The sequence below is a fragment of the Numida meleagris genome, chromosome 1 (assembly GCF_002078875.1).
Source record: "Numida meleagris isolate 19003 breed g44 Domestic line chromosome 1, NumMel1.0, whole genome shotgun sequence".
NCBI classification, from domain to species: Eukaryota; Metazoa; Chordata; class Aves; order Galliformes; family Numididae; genus Numida; species Numida meleagris.
This window is the reverse complement of record NC_034409.1, coordinates 74,882,805-74,909,278: the sequence shown is the minus strand read 5'-3', so window position 1 is coordinate 74,909,278 and position 26,474 is coordinate 74,882,805. Positions and strand designations below refer to the sequence as shown.

General features: G+C 40.3%; 1 protein-coding gene across 1 annotated transcript in view; it reads right to left on the bottom strand.

Annotated features, from left to right (window-relative positions):
• LOC110397993 (ephrin type-B receptor 5) overlaps positions 1-26,209 on the bottom strand; it is a 76,995-nt gene extending 50,786 nt beyond the window's left edge. Inside the window, exons 1-3 of the mRNA XM_021395140.1 lie at positions 26,122-26,209; positions 22,991-23,065; positions 7,393-7,611 (exon numbers count right to left, since the gene is read on the bottom strand). Of these exons, the coding sequence (XP_021250815.1) occupies positions 7,393-7,486 (94 nt within the window). The 5' untranslated portion in view covers positions 7,487-7,611; positions 22,991-23,065; positions 26,122-26,209. The remainder of the gene's footprint in view (positions 1-7,392; positions 7,612-22,990; positions 23,066-26,121) is intronic.

Here is a 26,474-nt window from a genome sequence, read left to right as displayed (position 1 = left end):
TCAGAGATTAAATCTGATCTTGAGAAGACAAACAATCCCTTTACCTCTGGTTTTAGAAACTTGTGCTAAGAATGACCAAACCATAGAATCACAGAATGAAACAATATGGAACAGAGGTGTGCAGGTCATCTTGTCCAATATCTCTCTCAAGGCCAGGCTAAATTACAGCAGATTGCTCTAGGCCTCATCCAGTTGTATTCTGAATATTTCCAAGTTTACGTGTACGTTGGTAGATAAGGCAAAGGGCACAAAGATAAAAGATAGCCTTCAGGAAATTTGCTTTGCTATGCCACTGAATGCCCAAGCACCATAGGCCTCTGGCTTCACATACTTCTTGAAAATAACTGAAATATTACTGGGCTTATTCTTACTTTCATGATCATGTCTTAAACATGAACAAGGGGGAAGATTGTGAATATTCTCTGAGAGTTCTGGAAAGAGAAACTATTTTCTGGTCTTGTCCAAAAAACATTGTTAGGTTCTGCAGAATCCAGTAATCTGGCAGAAGCAAATCTGATCCAGCTCAATGTGCCCAAGTTTAATCAACACAAAGGCTTAATGTTCCTCAGATCCAACCAATAGCAAGGTTGAGTGTGAATTCTCAATAGGCACATACACACAAACATGTAGGCACTGCACATATATATGTCTAACCAAGAAGATCAACACAGTCAGAAACACTCACCAGTCATGACAGCACCACCAACGGCCTCATCCTGCTCACATTTCTGGTTGGTCAGGATGAAGGTCTGTTAGTGGGAAATATATATATGCATTTATATACAATATGGATCCCTGAAATAACTGTCCTCAAACACTGACCGCCCAGTAACTGACCTCTGGGTCTATGGTCTCTCCATTTGCCGGCACCTGAACATATGAGCATTCAAACCTTGCAGCCCCACTCCAGCTGCTGCTATTCAGACACACTTGCTCACTTACAAGCACACATAAACATAGAAAATAAATGCACAGGCACACCCACTGTGGATTCCTCCAGTGACTTCTCTTAGATACTCAGCCTACCCAGTAGCTGGCCCTTGGATCCTCTTGTCTCCAGTTGCACGGAGATACACAATATACAGACAGGACTCTTACACAACCCCCAGAACTTACAGTCTCCCCAGCAGCTGGTCTGGATCTTGTGATCACCTCAGTAGGTAGCTTCTCCAGCTGTATCACTCACAGACACACACACATACAAACAAGACATCTAATTCAGGCCCAAGTCCTCCTCACTCCTCCAGAAAGGAACTTGCAGACCCTCCAGACTATACCTTCCTTCCCAAACCACTTGTCCTATTCACCATCTATTTAGTAGTGATCACAAACTCACCCAAATAAGCTCCCACACTCCAACAGCTGGCATCACAGGTGCACAGATTTTGTGACCCGTGGTCCAACACCAGTTCTTGGCGCTTGATTTGCATACACTCCAGTCTCTCCTGTTGCTTGTAAAACTGAACCATGAGGCCCTAGAACCTGTGTAATACAACTTCAGTTGCTGGCATTTAAACATTCATATACACACACAAAGTGAATCCCCCTCACTCAGGAAAACTGTGTAAATTTGAATTTCACAAGAGGATAGGACAGACTGTGGTGATCAGGTGCAGGCGAAGGCCTGACAGGCATACTGCTCGGCAACCTATTTACAACTGACTTCCTCCTCTATTTTCCCCATATTTGATCTTCCCCCAGATCACTCTGATTCCTCCATTTCTCCACCTATGGTTCCTCTCCTAAAGATTCCACAAAGATTTTGACAAGCCTCAAATGATCCTCCCTACACGCAACAGTAAGTTCTATGCTCCTGTTGGCAGTAACCCCTCCCAATTTGAAGGGCGTTCCAGAGAGCGCTTCCCATTGGCTTATCTTAAAGTGCTACATTTCCACCCAATGGGCTAATTAATCACTCTTGTGTTAGTCCTGAAAGGAGCTGGGTCAGAATGTTTCTCCCTCTGATTAAGAGTCATGGGTGTCCAACCTTTAGGATTGCCTGGGCGTCAGGCAGGGTATATGCCAGGGTCGCATATACGTAGGCTGCACCTAAAGTAATGTCTCCTATTTATTTCCATGGAGACTACAACCAATACAAAGAGCAAAATAACATTATTTAATAGGGCTACAAAACACTTTTTCAGCAACCACCCTACCCATGGCAGGAGGATTGGAACTAGATGATGTTTGAGGTCTCTTCTAACTCAAGCCATTCTATGATTCTATGAACATAGTCACCACCCTCAGCTATGAGTTTTCACCAGCAATGAACAAGAGCGTGCAAGCTGCACACATAAAATTCTGTATCAGCAGAGGTGACACACTGTTGCTGTCACCACTGCTGAAACACACTATCCACTGCCTCACTGTGCTCACATCCACTGTTTGCTCTCCATTAACATTCACCAAATGTTGCTGAATGTCAACAGATGTCATTTTTTCCATATAGAGGAACTCAGTTCTACACCTTTTTTTCATATGTACTTGCATCTCAGATGCCATTTTGTCAGACTGTCCCTCTGCTGCCATCTGTCACATGGCAACAAAATGTAATGAAATATTGGTGGGAAGGTTCAACCTCTACTGTCATACCACCAATATCCTTTTCTGACATAGTGGACCAACATAATAAAACAGGAGGCATTACTTCCAGAGCAGCTATAGTAAAATATATGATATAGTTAATGCGTATAAGTAACAAAACTTATTTTAATCTTTAATATTTTTATTTTAAAAAAAAGAGGACAACAAAAATGTAAAACTAGTGGGATATGTGAAATTTTACTCTTCCTGTACTTCATACTTGAAAACAGTTGCTCACAAATGTGTGCACTGCCAAAAACCAAAGACATGAATAAGGACTGATTGTGAAGCAAGGGATATTTTTCTCTGGTAAGATAGGTCTTATGAAAGTCTGGTAAAGAGACATGATCAGATTTTTGAACTGAATATTTGACTGAAATTCCATACATACCGTCTGAAAATTCTCAGGTAATTTATTTTTGTCAACTAAAAAAGAATCAGAAATATACCAAAAAATTGATGATTTTTTTCAGCAACCTTGAAACCTGTTCTTAAATTCCCCTGTCAGAATGAAAAGCAAGGCTGCATATTTTTCACAGGACTGCGTTTAGTCAGTGCATCAAAATGCATAAAATTATTTGCCACAACTTGAAAATTAATTCCTGCAATGAATGTTCCTGTATTGCATCTGTATTCAAATGAAATCAATAAAAAACCCATTTTGAGCCAATGGGATATGTATTTAATGTGTTATATGCAGTAAAATAATTTTTAACCACTAGTTATGTCAGAGCGAAATGCTGACTATAAAAATATCAGTTCTCATCAGCATAGAGGAATTCTCTTACTCTGGTCAGGAGTGATGTACCATCTGTGAGAGACAGAAATGACAGCCAAATAGACCAGGCTGGGAACTACACAGCTATTTGCAAGATAGCACAGCTTTTAAGCTTCATAAATGACTATCCATTTTTCCTCTTAAACTGACTCAGTCTTTTGTTAAAGGTCCTAGGAAACTGCCAGCATTTAAGCATTGAATTAAGGGCTTTTTGTTGTTTATTTTTAAATCCTACACTGATGTCATGAAAAAGAAATTAAAAACTTAAATAAAATGACATGCTTAGATTCAACTTTGCACATGCAATCAAATTAAATGAATAGCTACAACTTTCCTACTAATATTATATATTTCTCACAGTTTAAGAATATCATTCTGCAAACACTCACGACTGAATCTTGAACATATCCAACTATGTAATTGCATCAATCTGGCTACTTTTTATAATATTTTACTATGTGAGTTTATTTATATTCTCCTGTTTTTTTCTTTTTCTTTTTTTTGTTTTAGAAACATTAGTAAGTCTGCTTAGGTGTTATGTGGTTTTACTGAAGCATATACTGAAAGTCCAAGGTACTGTGTTTTACAAGAATGCAGTTCCTTTCCTTTGAAGATTTAACTAGTTTTGAATGTAAACGGTTGCAGAATTAATAACCTCTACTACCCTACTGGCCTTCAAACAGCAAGAGCTAGCCTGAAGCTTGCAAACTGTTTCAACATAAGTACATACCCAGGAATGGAGGTGTCCTAGCACAAGATTAGGGAGTAATCTATTATGGGGGAAAACAAATCAAACGGAGCTTCTGAGACTGACCACTGTGATAATCCTAGAACTTATTATTCCCTTCCAAACAAGCCAAACATCCAACTCAGTTCCAGAATCTTCTGTGTTCTACAGTAGGAGAGTCCAAACATGTGGCAAAGATTTTAGCACACAGAAAAGTGTCATGAAAGAACTGGGAAGAATAAAGCAGAAAAATATTTGCTAGGTTATATTTGCTAACCCTAACCCTATGCTGGAAATACGATACAGCACAGAAGAGTCTAGCAGGTTTCTAAGAGTGTGGAAGAAATTTCCTGATGCAGCTGATAAGAGGGCCTACGAGGGGAGGTGCCCCGCTAGATCTGCTGTTCACAGAGGACTGGTGGAAGATTTGGTGGTCGGGAGCTGTCTTGGGCAGAGCAATCACAAAATGGTAGAGTTCTCTATTTCTGTTTAAGTCAGGAGAGACGTCAGCAAAACTGCTACCTTGGACTTCAGAATGGCAGACTTGAGCTATTCAGGACACTGGTAGTGAGTTTCCCTTGGGACTCTGTCCTGAAGGGCAAAGGGGTACAGGAAGGCTGAATGCTCTTCAGGAAGAAAGTCTTAGAGATGCAAAATCAGGCTGTCCCTCCGTGCCCTAAGATAAGCTGGTGGGGAAGAAGACTGGCATGGATGAACAGAGAAATTTTTCCGAGGCTCCAGGAGAAAGAGAGACTTGAAAACATTCCCCTTGTTCTGTCACCACAGGCCCTGCTGAAGAGTCTGTCTCCTTCTTTCCTGCAGCTCCCCTTTAGATACAGAAAGGCCACTTTCAGGTCACCTCGCAGCCTTCTCTTCTCCAGGATGAACAGCCCCAGCTCTCTCAGCCTGTCCTCACAGGAGAGGTGCTCCATTCTGTGGATCATTTTTGTGGCCCTTCTCTGGACACACTCCAACAGGTCCACATCTCTCCTGTACTGAGGACTCCACATCTGGACACAGTACGCCAGGTGAGGCCTAACTAGCACAGAGCAGAGGGGCAGGATCACCTCCTTCCACCTGCAGGCCACACTTCTTTTGATGCAGCCCAGGATACAGTTGCTTTTCTGGGCTGCGAGGGCACACTGCTGGCTCATGTCCAGCTTGCCATCCACCACTACCCCCAGGTCTTTTTTGGCAATCATTTCACTCCCCCGCTTGTATTGGTAATGGAGGTTGCCTCAACACAGGTGCAAGTCCTCGCATTTGGATTCAACCCTGAAGCCAGTTCTTTGTCCATTGAACAGTCCACTCATCAAATCCATATCTTTCCAATTTGGGGAGAAGGATGTTGTGAGGTACCATGTCAAAGGCCTTACTGGCATCCAGATAGATGACATCAGTGGCTCTTCCCTTGTCCATTGACGCAGTTGCACCATCATAAAAGGCCATTACGTTGATCAAGCAGGATCCCTGTCTTCCCCGTGCTTTAGCATAGCTTCCATGATCTTTCCCAATAGAGGTGAGACTGACAGGTTGATAATTCCTGGGATCATCCTTTTTACCCTTCTTAAAATGGATGTGATGTTGCCTTTTTTCCAGTCACTGAGAATACCGGTATTTTAGAGTATTTTAGATACTGTCTAAAATATTTTTGTAAGGTTTCTTAAAGACTAAAGTCAATATTACTTACATTTCTCAACTTAAATCTCTAGTCTGAAGTTTCAAGTTTCTACTATACATAATCATAAGTTAACAAAATGGCTATGGCCCTTGTTTTTTTCTTACGGATAACTGTAACAAACCAAAGCTTTTTACATGGCAATTGTCATTTACTTTCCTTCCACTAATGCATAATTGTTATTTGACCATAAAAAAATACATCTGTGATGCAAATTAGTCTTGGAGTGATCCTAGGACCACGTAATACTGTCACGACATAAAATCCTGTCTTCCCTGACTCAGTTGAGAGCTGTACTTCAGCTTGCGGACAACTGCACTTCTTAACTGCCTTGTTCTATCACATGTGTTATCCGTGAAGTTGTTTCACACAGTATTTTCTAAAGTCTTTCATAATTAAAAGATTTCAGGAGAGATTCTGAATTCTGAAAATGTTCTTACAGGCATAGTGATGCCTATAAGAGTTACTTCATGTTCTGAAAGTTCTGCCTTTTGTATCTCAGTTTCCTCTACCAGTTACACAACCATATAACAACACTTACAGTACTTTGTAAAATCATTTAAAAAATCAGTAATGAACAGTTTCAAATATTAAAGGATTTATGTTATATTGTTATATCAATTATTTCCTCTCTGAACTTCCCCCTCATTCCCCCCCCCCCCTTCTATTAAGTGAAGCAAGAATTTAGCAAGCTTTCCTCTTCACTGTAAGAAAAAAACATTTTTTTTCTTTCCATTCTTCACTCGCTTTGTCTTAGATCTCCACTGCTCTCCTTTCTGTCCCTCCAGGTCTTTCCTTCCTTGTCTCCCTTTGATTCTTCTCCTTTTTCAGAAGCTTTCACGTGTGAGAGAGATGAACGTTCATCACAATGTAGTGCAGTTCAGTGAACACATGTAGCTGCAAGGATACTTCTTGAAACAAACAGGATTTTTTAAAAAAATTCCTCTGCCCTTCTACATCTTGCTCCCATAGCTGCCATTTTATATCCTGTTCTCACCATCCTCTCGCCTATCATCTATTTTTCCTTCTCTCTTCTTAGCCTTTTTCCTCCTTTTCCTGACTTTTCTCTGTCTTCTCACCACTGTCTTCTCCCTTTGTCTCCTTTTCTGCTGGCTTAACACAGACTACCTCTTCTTGTTAGTGCAAAGCATTCTCTCCATGTCTATTATATGAGACAAATGGTTCGGATGGAAGGGGCAAAAATTCCTGATTTCAGCCCACTGGATGTTGCCCTGTAGAACAGTATAGATCTTTAGGGACTGCTTCACCAACATGCTGCAAGAACAGTAACACAAGAATCAAATGCATGCAAAGCATGAATAACCAGCTTATTCCTGGGGCAATTAAGTTTATTAGTTGAGACTGTCACTTCTGAGGTAGCCAGTAGAAATATTTATTAATGAAACTAGTTTTTCATATGCGTGGTTGTCCTTCTCTCTAGATACAATATTGCCCTTTCCTCTAGAACCAATATTAATACTTTTTATATCTCAGGAGATAGTGATCAGCCATCACAATCAAGAAAGACATTCGCTTAATGATCATCTTTACTAGAACAAGCATCCTGAAAACACTTCTTTCCTATAAAGAAAATTCTCTTAAGAATTACATGAAATTGATTCTTACCTTCTAGCGAGGTGACTAGATGAAAGAAGCAGACCATCCAGAGCCAATCCATTCCCGACACTCTTCTTGCACTGATGTCAGTATTAGAATCCATGAAGACTCTCTGTAGACTCCAGCATATCCAATAAACACACACAACGCTCTTGAATTGCTCAGAGGTTGCCTGGAGTGCTTCAGTACCTCCTCAAGTCAAAGCACAGAGACCTTCACACTGAAATACTGGTTAAGAAAAGACAGAATGTGGAAACAGAAGTCAAGTCACAATAATACAGACCTGACAGTTATACACCTACTCGATCATTTACTACTTCTGAGCTACAGGTGAGAGAGCAGCAAAGACCCAGTATGCACCATATTCCCATACCTCCCACCCATCACCCTTCAACCTCAGTTGTTTTGTATGCTGCCAGTAAACATAGATTCTGAGACATTCATGGCATCAGCAAGAGTGGATTTCCTAGATCAGCATTAACTTGCCCCACAGTATATAGCATATTCTTACTTGAGTCCTAACCATTTGCATCTTTGGCAATGTCCTTTGGAAGGTTTCCATTCCAATTCCTCTGCATTGTTTCCAAATTCCATCTCCTGTAATTACACCTTGCCTTTGGCAGTAGCCAAGACAGAAGAGTTTTCATCATTTATGACAATACAAATCTGCACTGTTGACATGCTTCACCATAAAACTAACTACATTTCGTAAGCAGGAATTTGTCCATGTAAACATCTTGCTGCACAACAGTACTGAAGATGGACAGTATTTTTTCCTATAAATGTGTCATTAATGAGGAAGCAAGCACAGTGATTTTTAGGTCAAACAGCAAGCTTGGACTACAACCAAGAAAAGAGTACAAGTCCAAATTATATTTATAATATAAAAATATATTATTTATGTAAAAAACAGGCAAACAAAAAACCCGCACAGCTGTTAAGAACCTGAGATCAAGGCTGCTCTCACAATGTGAGAGCATGGAGCCTAATCTAAGACTGCATTAAATCAATCCAGTACAATAATTTTACTAAGGAAAGTGTTTTTGGCCTTATCTGCCCAATTCTTGATCCACCAGAGAAGTGTCATGGTAGTATGCAGGTTGCATGCAAAGAACAGTATGTTTTGTTTCTTTAGGCGCGCTTTGTGCAGAGCACTGAAAACACTTCAGAGAGACAGTGAAGCATGGCTAAGGAGAGAAAGAGAAAAAAAAATATCTCAAGCAGTATAAATAAGAAACGGCCCAGTAACTCATCTGAGATAGGGAAGAGTTGTAATTAAAAGGGGTAGCCTCACTGCAATTATCTGAAAACCCAGCAAAGGGGAAATTGAACAGTTTTGGAGTAGAAGAGAAAAAGCAGCCTGGAAAGTATGAGATCAGGCAACAGAGTGGAATTTGATTTGCTTTGTTAAAGATGAACAGAAATTACCATATGAAATGGGATAGTTCTCTCCTGTATTAACCCTACTGAGAACTCAAAATACCAAACCAGAAGCATCTGAGCATCAGAAAAGAATGTATGAAACTAAAGGGTAGAAACAAACTTTGATTCAAGGAAATTATTTATGAAGAAAGAGAAAATCAGCTACACGTGACTGAGTAAAAGTGAAGATTATATAAGCAGATGCAGGTAATGTAGGTACTATGTATTAGTTTAGGAATCTTGTAAATACCACGGAAGAAAAACATCACACAATAAAACTAAAAAGGAGAAAATTTCAGGCAGAATGATCAGAAAACCCTCCCTTACACAAAGGACCCTCCTAGCGTAATCCGAAATCCAAGAAGAAAACTCTCTAACTCCAATGTGGTGTTAGAAAGCAGCATTCCTTTATGCCTCACGTACCAGGAGACTTTACAAGCAAGCACACCCTCTCAGAGTTCATGTTCTACATTCGAACAGTTAAGACATACATATGCAGTACATGGGAATACATATTCATTTTTTTCCAAGGACTCATAAATACGTGCTAATGTCCCTTTGGACATGCTCAGTGGTATCTAGGGTAGTCGAGTGCCCACCTACTTCTTCCCCTTTTTTCACCATCAGCTTAATCGCTGAAGCCTTTGACCCACTGCCTTCCACCTTTCCCCACTTTGGAAGACTTCCATTGCTTATTAGGCCATAGTGAGCCACTTTTTAAAAACAATGTATGTGGAACTCGAGGAAAATGTCCTTGCACATTTTGAGGCAAAAGATAAAAGTTTTATTTTTTTCACCATAACAATTTTTTTCACCATAACAATTTTTTTCACCATAAAAAGTTTTTTTTTTCACCATAAAGTTTTATTTATTTTTATTGTGACTCCAATACTTCTTGAGAGGCAAAATCATTGAGGCAAAAGATAAAAGTATTCTATCATGTCCCCAATGCAAAATTATTGAGGAAAAACAAGACTGTTCACTCACTAAAGCTGAACTGAATGTTTCAGAACTATCACTTATGGATTCCTTTTGCTAAACTAATATATTGGTTCTTAAACTAATGTACTAATCCCTATTGCTAAACAAAACCAACGTATATCATTAGCATATAGCAGTGTCTTCCAGGAAAGAGTGGAAGACTATTTCTTGAGCCACCTGAAACAAGACTGCTTGTAAGACTGCTCAAGGTGCAAATATAAATGCTCAGCATCTGCCTCCCAGCTAATCTCTAATATTCTAATACCTAAAAGCCCTTTTTCAGGCCAGACAAATCTTAAGATATAGGGACTTTTAAACATTCATTTTGAAAGCAGATAAATGCAGAAATAAAAATCAAAAATTGAAAAAACATCTTTTCATTTCCATTAGTGGGATGGAAAAAGTCCAGTGTTCAGACTCAGTTACACAGCTTCTGAATGACAAAGCAGGAAACAGAACATAAGTTTGTTCTGGCTGCAGGTATTCAATTCTAGTAGTAAAATTACTATGTAATATGTAAGGAGCAAATTAGATTGCTACCACAAAACAACTAAAAAAGTCTTCTACCAAGAAGCCACAGAAATAATTTCTGTCCCCAAAGAAAACTTTTGTTCTCCTTCCCTCCCTACCTGCACATCCATCCCTCTTTCAACACCTGTCCAATTTACTCTACTAGGTCCTGTGTCCCATAAATTTTGGAAGACTCTTTATAATGCATCATAAGGCCTCTGTCTGGACTATACTCAAAAGCTATTTTTCCCCAAAATTAATTGTGACTAAAGCAAAAAGCTGGGTTTAGTTTAGCAGTTAAAAAGTAAATCTGTCAGATTTTTGGATTCTGCCTCTTCTACAGCCCGATGAAAAATGATTATACCACAATGAAGGGTAAAGGAGAATATCAGGGAAGCACTTAGAGGAGTTGAAGGGAATATCTGGCCTCCCTGAGTTAATGACTACCAAGCCTGTACACTGCTAACGACTGCTGTGCCAGCACTTGATGCGTGTGGAATTTGACTATGCTCAAAGACACTCATCTAAAATTCTTCACTTCCCTTACTGTTCCTTCCCCACACCAAACTACTTAAACAGAAACTTCAAACCATCTCAACTTTTGCATTGCCTACTTCTCCTGTGCATACAAGTCCTTTTCCATGACCTTCTCAGCTTATTATTTCTTCCAAATTTGCTTTCAGATTACCTGTCCTTGCTACAGAAGCCACTATCCTCTCCAATCCTCCAAATCCAATATTTGAATACAACTTCCCTGCACAGGATACTTCAAAAAACTTTCTTAAATCTCACTCAGAACTTGCGACCCATTAATCTTTCCTACAGTAGCCTGTCCATTTAGGATTCTAATCAACAGATTCTCCAGCTCCTTTGTCATCTATTCCAGTGCTGTACTACTACTGGAGATTTTTTTTTCCTGTGACTATAGATATAAAACAGAAGATTCTGACTACATAACGTAGTCAGCTCTTGCCCAGCATCTTCTTCTATAGAAGACTGCAAAGGTAAGCTGTTTTGATTAGAAAGTCTGAAATTCAAAGAAGAGTACACCTAATTGACAGTATTTACAGCCTATTTTCTCTCATCAGACAGAGCCAGTAATGTAATTTCTCTTTTTCTGAACTCAAACTTGAAGTGTGAACATTTAGTTCAGTCTTCAGGCATACAAAGCTAAGTAGTACAGCACAGACAGCAACAGTGCTCTCATGTACTAGGACAAGCGACACTTGTATAGGCCTGTGATTGTGAGATTTCTGTAAAAGAGGATTGCTGTCTGCCTAACCTACATCTAAATAGTGGCAAGTGCAAAGAATTTCATGCAGCCAGTATCCCTGCAGCAGTTTCTTTATGTAGACAAGGGATTTCCACAAATTTCAAGCACTGTCAATGATAACACTTGACACACAAAACTAGTGTTGCTAAACAGGCTAGCATTGATTACAAATTCACTTCCACCACTGCATATGTTTTAACTAGAGAAGAAGCAGGTTTGTGTAGTCACTTATCACAATGTAGTCACATTATCACATGCTGGTGTCTGAATGAAGGTGGTCACAGAATCTTAGGAGCTGCAAGTGACCTCTGCAGATCATCTACTTCAACCTGCCTGCTTAAGCAGGTTCCCTAGAGTAGGTTGGAGAGAAAAGGATCCAGACAGGTTTTTAATACCTCCAGAGAAGGAGGCTCAACTATTTCCCTAGACAGCTTATTCCAGTGGTCTGTCAGCCTCAAAGTAAAAAAGTTTTTCCTCATGTTCAGATGGAGCTTCCCATGTTCCAATTCATACCTGTTGCTCCTTGTCTTGTCACTGAGCACCACTAAAACGCGCCTGGCCTCATTCTCTTGATACCTGCCCTTTAGATATTTATAAGCATTGATAAGATCCCCTCTCAGTCTTCTCTTCTTCAAACTAAACAGTCCCAAGTCTCTCAGACTTTTCTCGTAAGGAAGATGCTCCAGGTCCCTAATCATCTTTGTGGCTCCCATGGGACTCTCTCCAGTCATTCCCTTTCTTTCTTGAATCGAAGAGCCAAGAATTGGACACAGTATTCCAGATGTGGCCTCACCAGGGCAGAGTAGAGGTTCTCCTCCCTCAACCTGCTGGCCCAGCTCTTCTTAATGCATCCCAGGATTCTACAGTTCTTGGCCACAAGGGTACACTACTGGCTCATGGTCAACATGTTTTCCACTGGCAAACCCAGGTTCTTCTCTGCAGAGCTCCTTTCCAGCAGGTCAGCCCCTGACCCATACTGATGTGTGGGGTTATTCCTCACCAGGTGAAGGACTCTTCACTTGCCCATGTTGAACCTCGTAAGGTTCCTCTTTGACCAACTCTCTAGTTTGTCCAGGTCTCACTGAATGGCAACACAGCCTTGTAGCACATCAGCCACTCCCCCCAGCTTCGTATCATCAGCAGACTTGCTGTGAATACACTCTACGCCTTCATCCAGGTCACTGACGAATATGTTAAACAAAACTGGATCCAGCAGCGACCTCTGGGGAACACCAAGAGCTACAGGCCTGCCAGCTAGACTCCGTGTCTCTCATCACAGTCCTCTGAGCTCTGCCAGTCATGCAGTTCTCACTCCACCTCACTGTCCACTCATCTATATCACACTTCGTAAGCTTACATACGGCGTTCTTATGGGAGATAGTGTCAGGAGCCTTGCTGAACTCAAGGCAGACAACATCCACTGCTCTCATCTACCCAGCCATTGTTGACATTCCAGAAGGCTACTAGATAGGTCAAGCATGATTTCCCCTTGGTGAATCCATGTTGACTACTCCTGATAACCTTCTATTGTAGTCACATACATGGCAAATCTAGGAGGGATTTCCTCAGAACTGACTTCTTTTTTTTTTTAAATTCTGGGTTTAGCTGAGCAATCTGTTCCAGTGCCTCAGCACCCTCTATGTGAAAAGCTTCCTCCTAATATCTAACCTAAATCTCCCCTGTCTTAGTTTAAAACCATTCCCCCTTGTCCTACCACTATCTACCCATGTAAACAGTCATACTCCCTCCTGTTTATACGCTCTCTTCAAGTATTGGAAGGCCACAATGAGGACTCCCCGGAGCCTTCTCTTCTCCAAACTAAACAAGCCCAGTTCCCTCAACCTTTCTTCATAGGAGAGGTGCTCCAGCCCTCTGATCATCTTGGTAGCCGTCCTCTGAACTCGTTCCAAGAGCTCTGCGTCTTTCTTGTGCTGGAGGCCCCAGGCCTGGATGCAGTACTCCAGATGGGAGCTCACAAGAGCTGAGTAGAGGGGGGACAATCCCCTCCCTCTCCCTGCTGGCCACTCCTCTTTTAATGCAGCCCAGAACATAGTTGTCCTTCTGGGCTGCAAGCGCACACTGCTGGCTCATGTCCAGCTTCTCAACCATCAGGACCCCCAAGTCCTTCTCTGCAGGGAGGTTCTCGAGGTGTTCTTCCCCCCGCTTGTATAAATACCTGGGATTGCCCCACCCAAGTGCAGCACCTTGCATTTGGCCTTGTTGAACCTCATCAGGTTCTCATGGGCCCACTTCTCCAGCCTGTCCAGGTCCCTCTGGATGGCTTCCCTTCCCTTCAATGTATCGACTGCACCGCTCAGCTTGGTGTCATCTGCAAACTTGCTGAGAGTGCACTTGATCCCATCGTCTGTGTCATTAATAAAGATGTTAAGAGAGTCAATAAACTACTTCATCAATTAATTTATAGTTTGCACACTGATTCATCATGTTTAGGAGTTAATCCTTCTTCCCATTCATGTTAAATGGGAAATCATGATAGCACCATTCATCAATTCAGAGGCCTTTCATCCCACCCTCCCAGTTTTCTTCTTCTTTTACACTGAGATACCCTTGCATCTATGGTCATGCAGCTTACCAGGATAAAGCTTATCCACTCTGCTTACAAAGCTCTTGTGAAACGCTGTCACTCAATGTCTGCAGCACTTTGTACATGACATAATACTGCACACCTTCTTTCTTTAAGCATAATTACATTAACTGTTATTCACAGAAATCTTTCTATACCCCAAACAGGAAGTGAATGTGGGCAGAATAGCACATAATTTACCACTAAGGGTTTTAAAATTATGAAGTTAATGTGATTTTCTACAAAATTAATCACTGGGGCACATATAGCAGCACAGTGAAATATTTAACTGTGTAACAAAAGGGAGCTGTGGGCTGCTAAACTCCTCCTGGTAGGCTAAGTAGCCTAAAGTTATCGGAGGAATTGTCTGTGCATGCAGTCGTTCAACCTGTCCCATACTCAGAATTGGTACTTCTTTAGCTAACCACCGTACCTTCCTTTAAATTTCTCTTCTTGTTACCTGGCTGTATGTCACAGCTTTACTTGTCACTCCAGTTTATCTTCCCTTACCACAATTTGTTTGACTTTGCCTTGAGTTTCCTTAGACTCTTCCCATTCCTTCCCATTATATTTCTGCTACGCTTTTCAAAAGGTCACTATCCATCTTGTTATTGTAATTAAGAAAAAACAGTAGTCAGATTTTTAAAAAATTAAAGATACAAATTAAAGATAGTTTCTTTGCTTGCTAGGTACTTGAATTAAATTTGTAATAAGTGCCACAAAATGTGTGTTACAGCTCCTGCAGAAGGTCTCTTGGCACCTCCCAGGATCTGACTTGACAATTTTTACAGTGATTCATAAGTGTCTCATACCACTCATGAGTTTTCAAAGAAACACTGGTAATTATACTCAAGTTTCTAACACAAACACCCAGAAGCAAACTCTCAGATTTATTCTATTAAATACATTATAGAATGTATATATTATCAATCACTTGTCTGATATAAACTATCCTAAAAATAATAGGAATTGGAATGGCACAGAGTTGAATTCAATTGAATTTTCACACAGTAAGAGACTGCATAAAGGAGAGAACAGCAAAATAACTAAGTATGGTTCTACTGTGCTCTTACAATCCATTTTACTCTAATGTTTCTCAGGAAACTTCTCTTAGTATGAACAGTCCTTTGCAATGAACTTCTGTATATGTGGAAATATCATGTATCTTCCAACTTCAGTTGTGATTAAGCTTTTACAGGTATCCTTTTATCTGTATAAAAGAAAGATACACGGCTTTGAAGAGACAAAAATAGATAATTTTCAGCTTCTCAGGAACAGAATCAAACCTTTTTGCAGCATTGTGTAAAAGATTTTATTTCCAAAATAAGGACACCTTGCTTGCAAGCTGTGCAGAAGCTTACAAATTCCTCTCTGCTTGATGGCTGTATACTCTAACCCAACAAGGCTTCAGTTACAAAGGCCGATTGACAACCTGAACTTAGGAACTTGGACTTACTACACAGACTTAATAGACTAATTAATATTAACTTCTTCGCCCTGGGCAGTGTAAAGTTGGAGTTAATTATACATGTGATGTATGATACACAGGGGACTCACATACAAGGCGGAACATGTATGAGGCGAACCAGGAAGTCTGTAACCTCTGAGTACTTCAGCCAGTGAGGAAGGGAGGAGGGATAATTTGGTCGGGAAGAAAGGATAAAAGAAGAGGGTGCATTCTCTGATGGTTTGAGAGATCACATGGTAAAATGCCCCCAGCAGACTCTTCCTTTATTCAAATACTCTTCTCTGTCTCTTTTTCGGACAAAGATAATTTAGCAAGCCTATTTGAGCAAAAAAATTTCCCAACGGAAATAAACCTTTATCACGAATATTATTAAAACAAAGGATGTCTGACATGAAGAAAATGTCCCTAAAATCCTGTTGTCATCTTTTCGTTAATTCTGATCTTGTCTCATTTGCATCTGAAATTAATGTCTTATTATATACCAAGCTTTGATCCCTAGTAGATGGAAAAATAACAGAGATACCAACTACAATGTCAGTAACGGCAAGATGAACAATGCCACAAATCAGACAAATAACCTTGACATTTTCTGCCTAGTGTGGGAGACCATCTGCAAATCTGCATGGACAAACTGAGCACAGAGCTGCAAAAGGGCCTTAAGGGCACTGTCATGACGTTGGAAAAGAAATCAAGGCCCTGAAGGATTGGGTGAGGGGAAGATAGTGGTCTTACAAAAGTAAGACATGGATAATGAAAGCTTAGAAGCCTAAGAAAAGGGATATTTTATCCCAATGCTCTTTGCAGTTTTCAGTTAAGAATATTCCCAGGCATGCCACATAAGGCTATATATAAACCAAGATTTACGCAGGAATATTTAAAATATACACTGGATGGGAAAAGCAAACAAACAAATGGAGAATGTTTTTCTTTACTTAAACTACTCCTTGTGTACAAAAATTTGCAAAACTCATTAGTAAAGGTTTTGGTTTTTTTTGTAATCTGCAGTAAATAACTTTTTAAATTTATTTACTGTTTTCACCTCTGATTTTTACTTTATGGGATCTTTACAGCAAGGAGTATTGGCATAGGCAGAAAATGCATGCTATTCATTTTCACAGTATTAAATGTATGTTGTCTATTAGGAGACAACTTCATATTTTATGGAAATTTACTGCATTTTGAAATTGACTTTCATTCCATGAGAGAAACTGACCTTTCAAAACTGATTACAGAAAGAACTAATATTTAAACATCCTCATCTAAGTGCTGCTCTTTTTATAAACTTAGAAATCTCCCCCTTCTCGATCCAAAGATGCAGGTTTTATGATTTAAGGGTTAATTATAACTACTTTTTCCATTTTAGTCAGTCTTGTGGCCCTGGGATGTGAAAAAGCTTGGATCTCAAACAGTTGGTTGCAAGCATTTCCAGACACAGGCTACTCTTACTTTTAAAAATTATTTAATTATTAGCATTATTTATCATTGCTGTTTTCATTTCTTTTAAGCAAGCACAGAATGCTTCTTCGTAAAACACAGCAAGGCATGAGTAACACTGAAGCATATACACATCACTGTTTTTTTTGTTGCCCTCGTCTTGCTGTCCAAACCTCCTTCTCCAGCCCCACTCCATGCAATTATGAGCTGGCTTTTATCCAGCTATACCCCTACATCTCCTATTGCAAAGATAAGTTCTCTAATTCTAGGTCTCTAAGTATGGAACTAGGAAATAAATATTATCAACAGTCACATTAATTCACTTAGTTTGTTGACAGCACCAACAGGCTATACAATATATAGGCTTTAGCAGCAGCATGTGAATTGAAGTGTAAGATGTAGAAATACATGCACAAAACTAGGAAATGGATAAAGAGAGAGAAAATAGCTCATATATGACCACTGTTTGCCAAGATAGGAATTTGGTCTTTTCCACCAGTAGTATGAATAGCTTCACATCAAAGCACTACCTAGTAATGAGGGAGAAAAGGGTAGAATATGATTTCAAACAAACAATAAAAGATGGATGTGGGTTAATGGGGCAGGGTAACCTAGAAGCTGCTGACTGGTTGATGGAACTGAACTGGAGACTACATCCTGAAGAAAACCAGCCAAAGCTGGATCACCCTCTTCAACTGTGCCAAGGTCAAGAGTACACAGTGAGGAAGAGATATGGCCTTCATCCCCATGACCCCCGACGACAACCACCAGCAGGCACTACGCATGCTCAAGGGGTGTGACTCTGGGATGGAGCATATTATAATGATTTCTTGGAATTAATTGTAATAGTCCCTCCCTCCCTCCCTCAGGAATGCTATGAATATGTATGCCTTTGATCTTTAAATATGGAAGTTTTCTACCTTTCGATGTGCAAGCTAGGATGGGGATACCCCCCTTGCACCTGGTGTCTGGGTGCAGCGCCATTATAAACTTACCTACTTTACAACCTTCCCTGGTTGTAAAGTTTGTTTCCACAAGTCAGTAATCCTATACTATACTGCACATTCTCCCCAGAACTGCACACCGACACTAACTTCAGTCTATACCTAACCATTTTTGGATGAGAATGTAATGTGAAAACAAAATGCTATCTTGGTAGCAACCCCTCTAGGCAAAATAAGAGCACAGAGACAGGGATTATGGAACTAGAACTTATTCCAGGCCTAAGAAAATTCCTGATTTCTCCAGTTTTTCTCTCTCTAGTTCCAGCCTCTTTATGCAGAATCTTCATTCAGACTCAGCCCCCTCTTCTCTCATGGTACCTTGGTCTCAAGTGTTAAAATGACTGAAATCAGCAAAAAGAACATAGAATATAATTGTCCCATTCAAGTTCATGACTGTCTTATTTCAACACTATTTTTTAGTTAAACCTTTTGTCAATGATATGCAGATATTTATTACAGGACAGTAGTATAGATTAATGCCAGTTCAAGGCTCAGACTAGGCTCCTCCTTTGATTTTATACGTCTGGTTGCCCAAAGTCAGCTCTTGTTTAGGAGACAGTTGAGAGAGCAGCGAGGCAGAAGTGGCAGCTTGAAGAAGAGATTTATGTTGCAAAGAAGATAGAGACGACCTGAAAGTGAATGCCTGGGTGGAACAATTTGCTGAGTTGACTGAAGCACCACAGGGAGTGATGTGCCTTGAAGGCAGGTTAGACAGCCCCACCAAAACTCTGAACTTGCCACTGGCAGAGCAATCAAGTCTATTGTCAGGTCCTTCCCTCCTCTTCCTCCATTCTACATTTCCAGTTCATTGTTTCCAGCCTCAAGAAATGGGAGCATTATGTGTCACTAATACCTCACAAGAATAGGAAAAGTCCTAAGAGGAAAAAGGAAGGCATAGTTGTACTATTTTTAGTGACAGAGAACAAAGGAATAAAATACAAACCTCAGAGCTCATCCTGGCTCCTCTGTGTCTCAAAGGCTTATTTAAATTGATACTGGGGCTCACTACTCTTAATACAGTCATGTTCAACATCAGAACCAAAGGGTTACACTTGAAATGAAGCAAGGACAATACACCACTTCCTCTCCTCAGGTACTAGTCTCTGTTTCTTTCTTGTAGAACAGCAGATCCTAAATGCATTTCTGACAGCAAGGCTGTCTCCCTCCCCAGTTGCTGGAGAGATTATGATAAGAGGAACCAAACAGAGGGGAAGGGCATCTTTATTTTATGACTTCTGATCTGCTGCCCACAGTCAAAAGCAAGACTGTTTCCTGCGTGTTCCTTTGAGCTTTGTTAGTTATGGTTGGTTTTGTTTTGTTTTAAATGACATAAGCAGTAGGGCTTCCACTACTTCTCTGATGGAAAACATATATTAATACTGAACTTGAAATAATCTACTTTGGGCAATTTGAGACAGCCATGTTACTTTAAACATTCTATCATACTGAGATCCTATAAATCATCTCCCAGGTATTACAGATACGGTGGAACAACCCTTTTTTAGTCATCATTAAGCTAGGACTTTTTAATAACATGGAAAAAAATCCCTACAGTTGTATAATCATTTCAGTTGCTCCTCATGAGCTCTCAGTTCATCAGTGCCCTGGCACAGAAGTTCACATGATCAAATGCAAATTGCTCATGTGTATTTACATCTCTGCAACAAAGTTAGGGATTGTCCAATTTCAACACCGTAGGTTCAGAGGCATCAGAAAAATAGCATTGGGCCGATCTCCTATTATATGGGAAAAAAAGAATAACCTTTTTCAAAATAATCCTCCAAAGGCTCATTTGAAAGAATTTTCTGAGGTTTTTGGGCTAGTTTCTTCTTAACACTCTGATTTTTGTCCCTATAATATTTTATAATACTATTGTACACTGTAGCATTATTCACTGCATACACTATCAGTCATGAGAAGCAAGACAGGTGTAACAATTCAATTCTGATCCTTTCAATTAGAGTTGTTCAGTAAGTGCTATTTTAAGAAAAACAGAAGAAAAACATGCTTTAGCTTAATTCCTTCTTTCAAATAATTGAACACTGTATTTTTACTCTGTTTCCAAAGACTTATTAATTTGCTTTACACCCTACTTTCACCCTGACACACAGTATTTCAGGGGTAATAGGAGTTTTAAAATAAAAAATATATAGGAAACAATTTTTGAATCCATCTCTCCAAGCAGTATGTATTTAGTCAATATTTTCATTCCTCAGTTGCAGGAACCTGTAGCATTCAGAGCAAATTCTAGCTCAGAATTGGTAAAATTATCCATGAGGAACAAGAAATTGTCAACATGATTCATTCAGTCAACCTTAGGAGGAATTTTGACTGAAACAAAGAGCAGAAGGTGTGCAGCATTCCCATAATGCTCTTTCACAAAAAGTCTTCTTGGTAAATAGCCTGAGGCCCTGAGCAAAATGGTGCTATAGTAAGACACAAAAAGAAAACTAATTACTTTTCAGGATCTGACTTCCAAATTCGTATGTCCCAGTGGAACACAACACTAAGACACATGCAAACTAAAGAAAATTCCCTCTGTCAAGTCTCTGTTTATCAGTTAGATCTGAAGAGACCACTAATTAATACGTAGGTCAACACAATTTGTTATCAAACCACGCTATACTGCCAAGTCCCAAAGTATGTTTAGGGAGGTACTAGAGGAGAAGGCCACTAAGGTACTTTCTGTGCTAGTAATTAATTGAACATTCCTCAACAGAATTCCTGATACTACAATGACAGCAGTGTTAACTGCTGGTATGATGGCCCTCTAATGAACAACACATGCTCCAAATGGGATTAGTAAAGTCACTGAAAAGTGAAAATGCCAGTACATTTGCATTCCCATTGCTGCTGGCACTAGCTCAAAGCCTACTGGCATTAGCAAGGGAAGGGACTATCTGGGAGAAAACTGCAAGAAAGTATCCCAGTCTTGCTGTATTTCCAGCAGCAATTCTTCCTGGCTTAAAGCCCAGAAGTAATTCCAAGTATCTTCCTTAGTACAGAAAGTATTTCTGATCCTGTTTACTGAGATTAGACTTAGCTGAGCTGTGAGAAAAGGAACATTTGGAAGTTCAATTTTTATAAACGTTCCAAAGCTTAAATTTCCAAATTGAATAACTTCAGTTCAAAACCTGTCTAGAAATCTCTGCAGTAATATCCCTTGTGATATTCCATCTTCTTCTTAAAGAACTTAATAAGGAGGAAAAAACAGTTCTGCCAAGGAACCTGGTTCCATTTGTAGACATCCTCAGGATCTGTGAGAACCTGTTGTGTGATGCTAAGAGCCCCACACATGCATCTCCATCCCACGCAGTGCCTCTGAAGTGGTCAACTGGGGCAAATAAATCCATATCATCTGTGTGTTTTATATTAAGTGGGAGAGAAATCGGGTCATTTGGGGAGATTTGAAAGCTTTACAGAACTTGGAGGTTCACCAGTACACCACATTTTACCTTTCAAAATCAAAAGCTTACTAAAACAGGAAAAAAAAATAGGTAGAGATAGTAATCCTCCGTCTCTTCTTCTGGGGTTTAATTATATGATTTAAACATACAGAATATTTTCCAGAGACATGACACAGAGAAAGGCTGCATTTAGAAACTCCAGAATCAGCAGAGGAATCATTTACATGGTAAGCCTGGGGAAACAAAACAGAACAAAGACTGTCTGAAAATGAAGTCATGGATGCTTTGATCCACAGGTCTGTACAGGCAAGAATTTCCATCCTAAGGTGAATCAAGGCCTTAAGGATCTAGCCTTCGTATTTAAGGCATCAGTTTTCAGACTGGAGAGGCTGATTCTATCCAGCAACTTCTCTAGTCCCAGGATAGCACTTTTATTCTCGTCATTAAGTGCAGTTGTGCATGTGTATGCACATGGGCACATGTACGTATGCACGTGTGTACACATGTGTGCATGAAACAACTGAATAACCACTTTCTTGGCAAACAAGCCCTGAGTAGCAGAATACAGAGGCTTCTGGAAGCATGGAAAACTGACAAGGTAAGCTTGATTCCCAAGCTCAAAAGTGGTCTCCAGAGCTCCAGATCAGTCATCAAATACAAGCTCCCTGACAGGAACATTAGCCTGCTCCATGGATACTTTTCTTTTTTCTTTAGGAGAAAATACAGCACTATCTATTATAAACAAACAAAAACAAACAACACACACACACACACACACACACACACACACATACAAGTGCCAGTCCCTTATAATATAAAAACTTTTAAAATAAAATAAAACACACATGCACAAAAACCAACCCCCAAATGGCAAAGTAACTTAAAACATCAATAGTACATTTTTAAAGTACACTTAAGAAATTCTGTTCCTGATGGCAGAAGAATATTTCATCAAAGCACAACACATGCTTCTGAGAAGAAAGCACTAGTGTAGTTCTTTTCTTTGTTAAATATAAAATTTCCAGTGTAAACTGAATGCAAGAGTGATAACATAAAATGGCATCTTCTTACTCAGCAGATTTACTCCTTACATGTGGCTGACACGAGTAATTAAGAAGTTTTTATCCTTTTGGGAGTCTGCTTGCCTTGCTCAGTTGTCACCACTTAGCAGAGAGCTAGTTTTCTGCTGCACAACATCTACAGAATTACTTGCTAAATTCTCACAATTCATAACCTTACACATCCCCTGAAGTCCATGACACTGCCAAAGAGAACAAATATGGAGAGAAGAGGGATGTCTGGCACAAGTCTCAGCAGGCAGAAGCTTAATAATAAGGTTGTAAAGACTTGGAAACTTGCTGAATTTGTGGAGTTAGCAGCTGGAAAAAGTATGTTAGCTGCATGCTGTAAGATGATATGAAGCTTCCTGACAAAACAAAGATATTCCTTTTTTAAACAGTAAGACATAATAGTAGCATATTATTAAAGAACATTTAAGAAAAATATATAAAAGAAAATACTGACAGAAGTATAGGAGACTCCTCAGTTTCCTCTTAAAGCTTTAACCAGCTTTTCTCTTCATAGAAATGTCTTGGATTTCTGGAAAAAAGAAAAAAGAAAAAAAAAAAGAACCTTATTGTGTGTTTATGAAAGAACGCACCCTCTCTGGAATACTCTTTATAAATACTTTTCACAATAGTACCCTTTATTTATATATTGCCACCCTTTTTGGTTGTTAAATCACTGTATAAATTTAGCTTGGCCATACATACCAGTTCCTACTTGCATCTTCTATTGCTTATGTGTACAATAACCATGTATAAATAAGGCAACAGAAATGAGAATAAACTATGAAATGTTATCAGTATGCCAAAGGTTTTTTTGCACTGATTTTCAGTGACTTTAGGAGAATCTTTCCCACAGGAGCTACTAAGGAATAATGCATGCCTAACAAGGACAAGCAGGTTTTAGCAGGAGCAGACCTGTAGAGGGAAGCATTCCTGAGGCCAGGGGGAGAGGATGTATAAGTCTCATAACAATACAAGGGAAGGATAAACTGGCCACAAAGCAACGCTTTCTTAATGGAGACATAGAGGGTAAGAGGTGAGAAAGCATAGCAATCTCATATGATTTTTAATTCTACACAGGGCATATGTAGTGTAACAGGAGTGAAGAGGAAAAACAGCTGCATCTGAGCACAGTGAAATGTACACAGTGAATTTGTATAGGCTTTACGCCTATCTAAGACAATTACGAGACGACTGAGCTATCAGCTATCTTGTCAGATTTGTATGGCGGCAGGGTACAGAAGCCCAGTACACACTGGGCAGTAAGCTGCTGTCTCCTTAGGACCACTAATTGCCTTTTACCAAAAAAGCATTTACACCACATCAGTGGGTCAGCCTGCAAGTGAAATACAGAAGGTGAAAATGTAACAGCCTTAGGCAAAAGAAAAGAGAAGACATTCCTTAACTAATCCCCTCTAAAAACAGTCTCTATAACCCAAGCTGTTCTTACTGCAGTTAATAGCTTGGAAGAGCTGAGGACCTCAGAACAAAGCAAGAGAGCAAATCTTTCTGCATGGTTTGAGTGATTAGAGAGGATACAATCCTGCTTCACACACGCCAATTCCTTGAAGTAGTGGACTTTTCTAGTATCAAAACACACAGCCATACCTACTAATCTGTGTTCCTCTGAAAGAGTAAGTCAAATAAAAGAGAACTCAGAACAGAGGATAAGAACACCTAGGGATTATAGAGATACCCATGCATGAGAAGGAACAAAATTTTGAATGTGTAATTTGACTAAGAGCACATACATGCAAAAGGCAATACAGGAATGTATGCAGTCACCTGCAATTACGTGAGGCTAGCAAAACAAACTGAAGCCGCAACGCAGGCTGAATTTAAGGAATTAAATTCTAAAAAAAAAAAAAAAAAAAAAAAAAAAAAAAAACCCCAAACCTTTTCAGCATAGAGATCAGGTAGCATCTAAAAAAAAATTATTATTAGATTGATAAATACCTCTTCCTTCACTCGTCAGCTTTATTTTTACTTTAAAACACCTCAGCACTGGAGTGATCTCAAACTGGGAATGAAGACAGCCCTAAAAACAGCTATATGGTCATATATTAGTGGCTCAGGGCAGGTGGATCCTCTTTGACTAAACAAGAGATGCATCCACATCCAGACTCCATGTTTATGATTAAGAACTACATTGCAAGGAGAAAGGGAATCTCCCTTGCACACCCCAGCTGAGGCAGCATTTCTGTCTCTGTAACAAATGTGCCTGGTAGCAACTATTCTTTTCCCCTGACTTGACTTTGTTCTTTCCACTTACCCTCTCACTCTCCCTCCTCATCAATCTGCATGAGTTGATATCATTACTAATGGACAATGCCCCTTGGGAGATATGCTTCACCATCTTGAATTTCTTATTTCTGTAACTTGTTGGGGAGGCAGGTGAAATTCAGTCCTCTCTTCAACCAAATGAGTGTGGTAACAGCAAACGAGACTTAAGAGACAGTGAAATAATTTCAGTGGATCCATGAAAGGGAAATTTAAATTACCTAACACAGCAACAGTCCTTCCCACACTACAGTTTAATATGAGAAGTAGTAACTTTTCAGCATCTTGAAGAATAGAGTAGCATGGCTTTCCTCTGCCACAAACAAACAGCCTACTGTGTCCCACAAGGATATTAAACAATGCTATCCACAGAAAAGGCCACAAAGCCTTCCTTACCTAGTTGATCCACCATAATCAGGAATCTATACCAGTATAAATCTATCCCTGCCTCCCTGATTCAGAGACTTCTAAGGCAGCATTTAATTATGGCTCTTAAACGAGATAGAGAAGGAGAAAACAACCAGAACAACAAAACCACATAGTATGAGACAAAATCAACTGTGCATGTTTGAAAAGTATCTGATTTTGATAGCAATTTCCATGAGCAGAGAAACTGTGACACCATTTAATGCAGCTTTTCTCTCCTTGCCCGCACACGGCAACAGACATGAGAAAGGAGCTTGGGGGAGGGTCTCTCTGGGCACTCCGAGAACCAGTAACACAGTCTTTGATAAGCAAATACCAGGAAGGGGAAAAAAAAAAAAAAAAGCTGTACAATTTTAGGAGTTCTAATCCCATTCTTTAGTACCTCGTTTGTTCTCTCACCCCACCCCTTTTGCCCCTCAAACAGCAGAGACCCGATGATACTTGAGCCCGTGGCTCTCTTCCTCCCATCTCTTCCGCCAGACTGAAGTCTTCCACTGCCGGTCTGCTTGCCTGCCACAATATCTTTGATAGGACTTCAGCAACATCCGCTTTACATCCCAGAATTACTCGAGCAGTTTTCACAAAAGCCCTTCCCACCACATCCATAAAGAGCTGCTTCATGACATCAGAAAAGTTAGACAAAGACCATTTTCACCGTGTAAATTGCACCATCTCTGTGGGCCAGTATTCGGTTGTTCCTGCTCGGCTCCCACTGCCGCTTTGTCTCTGGGCCCCAGGCACAGTGGATAGATGTTTTCAAGAAGTCTGACACCCCTGCGAGCAGTCCCAATCCTTGCACCCTTCTCCTAGCCCTTCTCTGGGAATTTTTTTTTTCCCTGTCCCCGCGCCAATTCCCTCTCCCTCTCTCTTTCTCCTGCTTACCAGTATCCGCTGCGCTCCCCTTCTCCAAGATTCAGTCTCTCCTTCCCAACCCCCGCCCTCTCCTGGCTACTCCTGACGTGCCCCTCCTCCTCTCTCCGCGCTCTTCCCCCTCTAGCTGCCTTCCTTTGGGAAGGCCCAGCTTAGTGCAGTACACGATTGTAAAGGGGGACCATGTACTCTGAGGCGGTAGCAGCCAGTACTGTCACCGCTCCTCTCTACCGCTGCCACCACCAGTCCCCCCGCACCCTGCAGCCATTTCGGACTCTCCCGAGTGGGCCCTTGTAGCCAGGGCTCCTGAGGGTGTGCAGCCACTCTCCCTTCATCCCTGCGGTTGCTCGCTGTCCCCTCTGCAG